Source organism: Gorilla gorilla, chromosome 18, assembly GCF_029281585.2.
Source record: "Gorilla gorilla gorilla isolate KB3781 chromosome 18, NHGRI_mGorGor1-v2.1_pri, whole genome shotgun sequence".
Classification (NCBI taxonomy): Eukaryota; Metazoa; Chordata; class Mammalia; order Primates; family Hominidae; genus Gorilla; species Gorilla gorilla.
In genome coordinates this window covers 28,015,825-28,025,427 of record NC_073242.2, presented here as the reverse complement: position 1 = coordinate 28,025,427, position 9,603 = coordinate 28,015,825, and the positions used below count along the sequence as shown (strand labels likewise).

Genomic DNA, 9,603 nt, shown 5'->3' with positions numbered 1-9,603 from the left:
GTGAGGCCCTCCTTGAAGCCATCCCCACTTTGATCCCTCCCTGCTGAATTGCTCTCCCTGGCTTTCACCCCTGCATACTCTGCAGTGTTCTTTCTTTTTTTCTTTTTGAGACAAAGTCTCGCTCTCTCGCCCAGGCTGGAGTGCAGTGGCACGATCTCAGCTCACTGCAACCTTTGCCCCTGGGGTTCAAGCGATTCTCCTGCCTCAGCCTCCTGAGTAGCTGGAATTACAGTTGTGCGCCACCACACCAGGCTAATTTTTGTATTTTTAGTAGAGACAGGGTTTCGCCATGTTGGCCAGGCTGGTCTTGAACTCTTGACCTCAGGTGATCTGCCCGCCTCGGCCTCTCAAAGTTCTGAGTGATGTTCTTTCTTACGAACTTTGTTCACGTTCTCTTTTCTTCCCAGTGCTGAGCATTCAGTGGGTGGCTCAGTGAGTGGAGGAGCATCTTAGATGGAAATTCCAAATCCCTCTATGCATCCTCAGGTGTTTCTTGAGAGAGCGTGGTCCCTGAGACATATCTCACCTGGGCTCTCCTGGCTTTGAACGTGCAGAACAGGGTTCCCAGCTGTAGGTCACCGAGCCCTGCTCACATGCACACCAACCACATCCTCGAGTCCAAAGAAGTACCCTGTTTAGCACACATCGAGGGGCTGGTTTTCAGTGGTGCACAGACACTCATGATGAATACTGCATGCCCGTTTAAAAGTGCTACTGGAGGCTGGGTGCGGCGGCTCATGCCTGTAATCCCAGCACTTTGGGAGGCCGAGGCGGGCAGATAACTTGAGGTCAGGAGTTCGAGACAAGCCTGACCAACATGGTGAAACCCCGTCTCTGCTAAAAATATGAAAAATAGCCGGGCGTGGTGGTGAGCGCCCGTAATACCAGCTACTCGGGAGGCTGAAGTATGAGAATCACTTGAACCCAGAAGGCGGAGGTTGCAGTGAGCTGAGATTGCACCACTGCACTCCAGCCTGGGCGACAGAGTGAGACTCCATCTCAAAAAAAAAAAAAAATGATGCTACTGGATTCTTTACAGCTGTTTGGCGATGATGTATTTTCTCTGTCAACCAATACTCTCAATGCCACCATTATCACATGGAGGTCCTCTCTTTCAAAATAGTTGAGAATCTCTTGCACAGTGCCAGAAAAGGGCTCTAAAAGCAAGTTTGGAGACCCTTGGCCATCCTTCGTGCCTGCTCTTACCAGGGACGTTGCCCACAACGCTTTCCTCTCACCTACCCCCGGCAGATTAGCAGCAGCTGACAGTGGGCGCCGGCTCACCCACAGGAGTAAGGCAATTCATAATCGGTTAACCTTGAATTCTGCAAGGCCCGCCACTCGGCAAGCCGGGGGTTGTCGGAGCAGTTCTCAGCTTGGGCAGAATTCAAATGAGCTCTTACAATCAACATGCAATTAATTGTTGCACGCCCTGAGCATCTGGGCAGTAAGTGCTGTGCAGCACGAAGGGAGTTCAGGGAGCGTGGTCATCTTAGAGCAGAGGTGGAGACGGGGTTGCACACAGTTTCCACGTTGCACAGGAGAGCCCGAAGAGGTTTGTCTGAGTTTGGTCAACTGATCTTGGTTCAGATGTCAGTAACAGTGAATTATTAACGTATGTTGAATCTACTGTGTGCCAAATGCTTTTTGCAGCCATGATCTCATTACAGCAGCCCACTGTGATATACCTTGGGGGGGGGGGTCCTCCCTTTTTTATAGTTATGGAAATTGAGGCTCAGAGAGGGTAAGTGACCTGTTCAAAGCCACACAGCTGGTCAAGTCCTAGATATGCTTGATCCCAAAGTCAGTATGTTTGACCACCCTGCCCCCACCCGAATCTTGAAGATTCTACCCACATTCACATGGTGTGCATGTGAGCAGGGTTGGCAGCCCCTGTAGGGCACCACTGCCTGGTAGCTGCAATAACTTTGTGGCCGGCATGGGCCCTCCTAGGGTTCTGCTGTTTGGGATCTCAGGTGGGTGCAGTGGGCTGTCTGGGGTACCCTGTTGCCACTCTTCCTGCAGTTGCATGCCATGGTTGGGAGCCCAGATGACAGTTTCATCCTTGGAGGGGAGCTCTTCCCAGATGCTGGAGGTGACACCCAGGAGACAGAAAAACGTTTCAAACCCTATAACCCAACACTCCAGGAGGGGCGCCTCCTGACAGATTCTGCCACTCCAAGTCCAGCATGGGTTGTCTTATCCAGGGGGTCTTGCAGCTCCCTGGCTGTGGGAAGCCCTGCAGGCTCTGCTGTTTAGAACCTTTGGAAAAACTCCTTTCTCAGGGTCTGGTGCGGGGCTCCTTTTGGGGATCCCCTTCTGGGGCAGGGTCCTGCTGGTCCGTGTCCCTCTTGGGGAGCCCCAGCAGGCTCTGCCCTTGTCTCCTGGGGCAGGGCCTCTCTGGGTCTCATGAGATGCCCGCTCCCGGCGGGTTTTGTTGCCCCACGTCCACCGTGGGGATCTTTTCTCAGGAGCGCCTTGCCTGGGATTCTCCTTGCGTCTCAGACCCTCACCCTGGCTCGGATTTCTTTCGGGGGCGTCCCTCCACTCCCAGGCCCCCGCCCGCGCCCGGCGTGGCGGCCCCCTCTCCCCGTGCGGGCGGGCGCCGGAACAGTGTCGCCGGCCGCCTGCAGGTGTCTCCCCACGGAGGGGCGCGCGTCCCTGCGCCGTGGCCGCTGCCAGGCGCCAGCGGCTCCTAGCCGAGGTGCACTCGCGCTCCGGGCTCCGGGCGCGCCGGAGCCTCTCCTCCACCGCCGCCCGCCCCGCCAGCCCGCCCCGCACGCCCCCCGCGCCGCGCCCCCACCCCGGGGTTGGGGGGGGGCATGGGCCCGCGTCGCGTCCGCCGCCGCCGATCGCGGGCACCCGAGCCCCGGGGCGCGGCGGGCAGCGGCCGCTGACGCGGGGCGCCAGCTGCCAACTTCGCGCGCAGAGCTCCCCGGCGGTGCAGTCCCGTCCCGGCGGCGCGGGCGGCATGAAGACTAGCCGCCGCGGCCGAGCGCTCCTGGCCGTGGCCCTGAACCTGCTGGCGCTGCTGTTCGCCACCACCGCTTTCCTCACCACGCACTGGTGCCAGGGCACGCAGCGGGTCCCCAAGCCGGGCTGCGGCCAGGGCGGGCGCGCCAACTGCCCCAACTCGGGCGCCAACGCCACGGCCAACGGCACCGCCGCCCCCGCCGCCGCCGCCGCCGCCACCGCCTCGGGGAACGGCCCCCCTGGCGGCGCGCTCTACAGCTGGGAGACCGGCGACGACCGCTTCCTCTTCAGGAATTTCCACACCGGCATCTGGTACTCGTGCGAGGAGGAGCTCAGCGGGCTTGGTGAGTGCGCGCTGGCGGCGGCCAGCTCGGCTCCGGCTCCCCCGGGGCGGCGCGGCCATCGAGGCCCGAGCCCCGGACCCGTTCGCCCTCCTCCCGCCGCCTGGGCCCAGCTCCCAGCGCTCCGCCTGGCTAGGGGCGACGTTCCGGGGCAGGGGGCGCGCGCCGTTCCGGGGCCGGGGACCAGCATGGGGGGACGTGCGGGACGCCCCGCCGTGGAGAGGTGCAAGGCAGAGCTCCTACCCGCTGCGGACGCCCCGCGGCTTTGGGGACGCTCCCGCGCCCCGAGAAGGCGCCCACCCCCGCTGCCAGTCGGAGGGGCGCGCGCTGCTTTCCGCTCCTGAACTCATCTCCACGTTCGCCCCCTCCTCCTCTTCCTTTCGCGGGGCACTAGATGCCCCCACCCACCCCGGAACGCCCCTGGGGGTGGGGGTGATGCAGGGACTCCTGCTACCAGCCGCCCCTCCTGCCGCAGATCCACAGACCCGGGAGCCTTCCACCCCCATCGCCAACCCACGCCGAACCTCCCAGACGGAGAGGGGAGTGGGGGAGTCCCGCGGGCTCCCGGAAAGCCGCACCCAGAGGCACCCCTATTGCCAAACGCCAGGGAGCCCTCTGTATCCTGGCCCCCTCCTGGGAGATGCAGGCTAGGGAACTGGGGACAGCTGGGCAAACTCCAGGTCGAGGAGTCCAGGAGGGCTTAGCTTAGCACAAGGCTCCTATTAGGTTCGGTGGGGGACTGACTTTTCAGAAGGCAGATCAGGCTGTCCCCTTTGCCTGGACCCCCTCCTCTACCCTCCATAGGCAGCCTGGGCTGGAGTGCGTGTTTTGGAGGCAGACAGCCGGGCTGTGGCAGGGCCCAGGGGACAGCTGTCCGACAGCTGGTTGTGCCACACAGCAGGTAGAGCTGGCCCGAAAGACGTGGTATCTCTGAGCGGGTGTCCAGGCATGGACACCCTCCTGAGTGAATTGACCTCTTTCTCCAAGGTTAAAACTCCTCCCTGCATGCCTGGCTCCTCAGTGTGGACACCACACGTATGTGTGTGCTCAAGGGTGGGTTACAGCAGACCTCCACCCTTAGTTTGCCCTAAATAAGCCAGTGGCCTAAGTGGTTTAGAGGGCAGAGGGAGGAAGCTGTGAAGCGAACCCAGTGAAAAGCTCCAGGCCTTTGCACAGGCTGCATCCTCTGTCTGGAATGCCCTTGCCCGCCCCACCTCCTTCTTCAGGGGCTCCTTTCACTGGGACTCTCCCACCTGCCTTCCACGTCAGGATACTGAGGAGGGACAACCTTGTGAGTTCCCCGTTGGAGGGAGGGTCTCCATCTTTGGATCTCACCACTGCGTTTATCTCCCTGCCACACTTGGCACTCCCTGACATTTTCTGGGGCCTGTTTTTGGTCACTAGCTTATAGTCCCCACTCCCCATAGGATGTCATTCTGTGAGGGCCAGCCCGGTTGGTCTTGTTCACTGCTGCCTCCCAGTAATGTCTAGCGCATAGTAGGTCTTCAATAAACATTTGCTGGGTGCATACTGGATGGGGTTGGGATGATGAGCTGGAAGTTTCCTGAGGTGCTGCCTCCTCTGTCTCGCTTCTGGGGGTGGCTGACCAAACTTTTCTGTGACTTGAGCCAGGCTGGCTGTTTGTCAGAGATACATGGTGTTTGAATAGGGACCTGCCCCTGATTGGTTTCATCCCATCAGACCCACTTCTGGTTTACACTCAAGACTCAAATGTTTACTGTGGGATGCAATTAAAATTATTAACTTCAAAAGGCATCTTGGCCAAAATTCCCTGCCTTCCGCACAGCCCAGCCCTAATCTCTCACACGGAGGCCTCGTAACACCTTGTTGTCAGGAACATCTTCGTCCTTGGAGGTAGACATCTTGCTACTGTACATCTTTCTCCAAGTTCAAGAAGGTGTTTCCAAGGCTCAGGAGACCCAGCCCTGGGGAGATACCACCTCTGCCTCCCTTCCTCTGTGCACACACCTGAAAATACAATGATGCATCTCTGGCACCGGAGTGGTCCTGTCTCTACCTCTGTGGAGTGTCCTGGTCCAAGCTGCTCAGCTGAGCCTCTTAATTGTTTGGAGTCTCTCTTGGCTGCTCCCTGAAGGTCACGGTCCCAGTACTTGCTACAATTATTTCCCTGTAGTTCTTTCAGGGCTTGACTTGGGATATTTAAGTATTTTAAAAAAATTATTAATTGAAAATTATTTAAAAAACAATGTTGGCTAACACTTATTGAGCCTTTAACGTTCACCAGGTCCTGCTGAAACTTCTCATCTCCTGAATCTTGTTGAATCCTGGCCGCCACCTTTGAGGCAGACACTTCTAGGGTACTTGCTTTTTCAGATGAGAAACTTAGGCTCACAGGGGATTCTCGCAAGGGAGCTGGAATTATCTTCTCGGGAACAGAAAGAAATCAGAGTGAAGGGATCGCAGAAGAGAACAGTACAGTCGAGGGGTCAGGGAAGTTGGCATTTTGGGGGACTCAGTTAAGACCCTCACTCCCAAAACTCAGAAATGCGGATGGTTAGTTTGTTGCGTAAATAAAAGAAACCCCCAGTTTCCTCTTGGCCACTGTGGGCTGGAGATCATCCCTCCCCCAAAATCACAATTTTCCTCTCTGAGAGCTTGGAAAATAGTTATCAGCTTGTCAGTGCTGGTGAGAAATTTGGGAATCGGAGCCAGCTGGGGTGGTTTCTGCAGCTGATCCTACAGTGCCAAAATCCTGCCTTCTCCACCACCGTGGTCCTGAAAGGGTGACAGCAAGTACCTGGCCTCAAACTTTTGTTGCCATGACACCTTTCCTCTGGGTTCTGTGACCATTTTATTTTTTTACTCGAAGAGGAAAAAAACATCCCAATAGCCCCCTGAACAAAATCTCACCTCCCCCACCCCCATACATCAAGGCTAAACTTCCCTCCCTTCCATCAAACTACAGCAAAGCTTTCTTTCCTTCTGTGTGTTTCACGTGCACCCAAATGCAAACACCAACCAGGAGATCCTCACCGCTCCGTGAGAAGGAGCTGCTAAATGTTCCCTCCTCTCCAACGCCTGTTTGCCTGTTCGGCCATTCCTTTCTAGGCTCAGAAAAACCTCTCCCCACTCGGGCAGCCACAGGGAAATGTAATAAGCCCTTTTTCCCACACTAAAAATCTACAGTGTTCACAAAGAAGACTGCAGCCTGCCCTAAACAGACACACTTTCACCAGACCCTGCACAAAGAAACCTTTTCTCCTTGCTCCAAGAAGAGCACCCGCATCCTTTCACAAACAGAAAGGGAAGCGTGGCCTCGACACAGAGTCACCCCAAGCCCTTCACACAAATTGGATTTCTCTTCTGGTTGAGATGCTGGGGAGGGGTTTGGTGGGGAGCAGAAGCAAGCATCGTTCTGGTCAGTGTGGTGGGGGTGGCTGAGGAGAGGCCTGGAGGAGGGGAGAATGAAGGTCTGGGTTAGGGGCGATGGTGGGGCAGGTGGGAGCTTGTGCCAGCTGGGAGCACAGGTGACGTCCACATGCGTTGGACTTCATCCTGTATGCTTTTGAGCCGCAGGAAAGGGGTGGCTTGGGAAGACTGGGGGGAGGTGGAGGGGTCTTGGGGGACTTGCCAGGCTGGCAGGAGGGAGGTGAGACTGGAGAGAGAAGAGAGAGACCAGTCCCAGGGCTGAGTGGTGACGGGGTGGGTGTGAAGCCAGAAGACCCATGCAGGACCCAGGCGGGGAGCCAACACACCCCACACCGCGGTGGCCCCTCCCGCAGTCCCAGAGACGTTGGGGTAGGAAGGAGCATGTTTCCTTCAAACTCAAAAACTCTCTCCCCTGTAGAACTGGTGGAAGTTCAAGGCTGGGCTCAGCCTCTTACTAGCAGCGTGGTTTCAGGCAGGAAACTCCCAGGGCTACTGTGTAGGTGGGGATCAGAGCAGCTAGCACCCGCCGGAGATGCAAGGATTTGGTGACGTAGGGCAGGGAGTGGGGAGCACCACCTCGGTGTTGCCGCCACCCTGGGCTGAGCCACCCATAGCCACCCATGTCTCCCATGGACTTCTGCAGCCATCTCTCCGCCTCTGCCATCACCCCCACTCCCCAGTTCATCCTGCACCCAGCATCCGAGTCATCGTTAGATGTGGGGCACAACACCTCTGACTGCCCTCCTGTCATTCAGAGTCAAGTCTCCAGCTAGCCTTCCCTGTACCTGTCTTGTCTTCCTTTATTTTGAACAGAGAACCCCAGCTCTTCTGCCAAGTCCCCTAAATTATGCTGCTACAGTGTCACAAGTATGAGGACCCCTGTGATGTCCCCAACCGGGAGGTTTTTGGTACTTGGGAGTATGTTAGTGTCATATTCGATGTGTTTCAAGTTGGGAGCATCTGTTGGGCAAAGATTTGCATGATGGAAGGCATTGCTCTAACTCCTCTACATGGGTTTTTTTTTTTTTTTTTGGTCTTGTTCTGTGGCTCAGGCTGGAGTACAGTGTTGTGAGCACAGCTTACTACAGCTTCCACCTCCTGGGCTCAGGCATCCTCCCGCCTTAGCCTCCCAAGTAGCTGGGACCGCAGGTGTACACCACCATACCCGGCTAATTTTTGTATTTTTTGTAGAGACGAGGTTTCACTATGTTGCTCAGGATGGTCTCAAATTCCTGGCCTCAAGCGATCCGCTTGCCTCGGCCTCCCAAAGTGCTGGGATTACAGGCGTGAGCCACTGTGGCTGGCCTGACAAGTATAACTTCCTTTGTCTGCATAATAGCCCTACGAGGTGGGTGCCGTGGTTGCTCTCATTTCCTAGATGAGTAAACAGAGGCACAGAGAAGTGAAGTGAGTTGCCCAAGGTCACACAGCTAGTAAGTGGCAAAGCTGGATGTGCACCCAGGCGGGAGGCTCCAGAGCCTGGCTCTTGCCTGCTGTGCTGTGCTGCTCCTCAGTCTCCCCAGTCCAGCTCACTCAGACTCCCTTTGTTCCTCCAACCAGGCTCGTTGGGCGGAGCACTGCATCTGGAGTCACGAGCCCCGGGTTTGGCTCCAGGCTTTGATGCCAACTTACTGAGTGGCTTCAGAGAAATCACACTCCCTCTCTTTCTGGGCTTTTCTTTCCTTGTGTGTAAAATGGAGGTTTTGTTGAGTGTTTTGTGTGGATGATGGAGGTGACAGAGCCCTGTCCCATGACCCATCACAGGGTTTGGGCCCAGATGGTCCAGGTTCTAGTCCTCATACTACTGCCAGCTGCTGTGTGGCCTTGGGTAGGAGTCTGCCCTCTCTGGGCCTCAGTTTCCTTGGCTGGGGCATGAGGATGATCCTATCTGCCCCACGATAGCATCGTTGGGGTTGATCCAGATAACGTGGTCCCAGCACTCCACTGGCCACAGCCAGCACTTGGTAAACGGGACTTGCTGCCATCTGACCCTCGAGTCCGAGGCTGCAGACAGGTGGCCCGTGCATCACATCTGAACCGTGTATCTGTTTTGTTTGGCCCTGCAGTGTTCCCAGTGTCTTTGAAGAAGTTGCCAACATTTGAATATGGAGCCACTTCATAGAAACATCTGGATTTATGGCTTTTCTTGAAAACTTGGCAGATGGAGTCTGTACTCCCAATGGGAGTGAGTGGAGCTGCCCCTTGGGGGAGTCCACGGTGCCCCCCCGCCAACCAGTTCTGCCCTCAGTTTACACGAATTGCCACCCTTCCCTTCCAGGAGCTCAGGCCTCCAAACCTCAGTTTGGATGCCTAGTCCATTGGTCCAACCTGCCAGCCGGTCAATCAGAACCCAGTGCATCCCACCTCGCCCCGCAGCTCCCCCTGCTCCTGGCTTTGACTTCATGGTCCGTTTCTCCACCCAGTGGCTGGAAGGTTCCCTGTTCCATCTGAGGCGGATCACCCCCGTTCCCCACTCCGGACCCTTCCTCACTCAGTCACAGTCGAATGCCTTCCAAGGACTGCCAGGAAGTCTGCAGTCTTCTCTGCTGCCTCCTGCCCTTCCCCACTCCTCTCTGCCCCCACAGTCACTCTTCTCCAGCCACACCGGCCTCCTTACCGGCTCTTTGACAGGCCGAGGCTTTTGTACTTGCTGTTCCTTGCCTCCAGGAACTCTTCCATAAGACAACCCCGTGCAAGTCTCTGCTCAAATGTCCTCCAGTTTGTGAGGCCTTCCTGGACCACCCCACTGAAATTAGCCATCTTGCCGCCCGCCGGCACTCCCCTGCACCCCTGATGCCCCCACTGCTCTGATCGAGGTCATACCCACTGTGTATCACACTGGCTTCTCTGTATCATCCATCTCCCTGTTGGGACGCAG

General features: G+C 56.9%; 1 protein-coding gene across 2 annotated transcripts in view; it reads left to right on the top strand.

Annotated features, from left to right (window-relative positions):
* Positions 1 to 2,525: 2,525 nt before the first annotated feature.
* GSG1L (GSG1 like) overlaps positions 2,526 to 9,603 on the top strand; it is a 278,648-nt gene continuing 271,570 nt past the window's right edge. For both annotated transcript variants that reach the window (XM_055365588.2, XM_031002569.3), the window contains exon 1: positions 2,526 to 3,317. In XM_055365588.2, the coding sequence (XP_055221563.1) occupies positions 2,972 to 3,317 (346 nt within the window). In that variant the 5' untranslated portion in view covers positions 2,526 to 2,971. The remainder of the gene's footprint in view (positions 3,318 to 9,603) is intronic.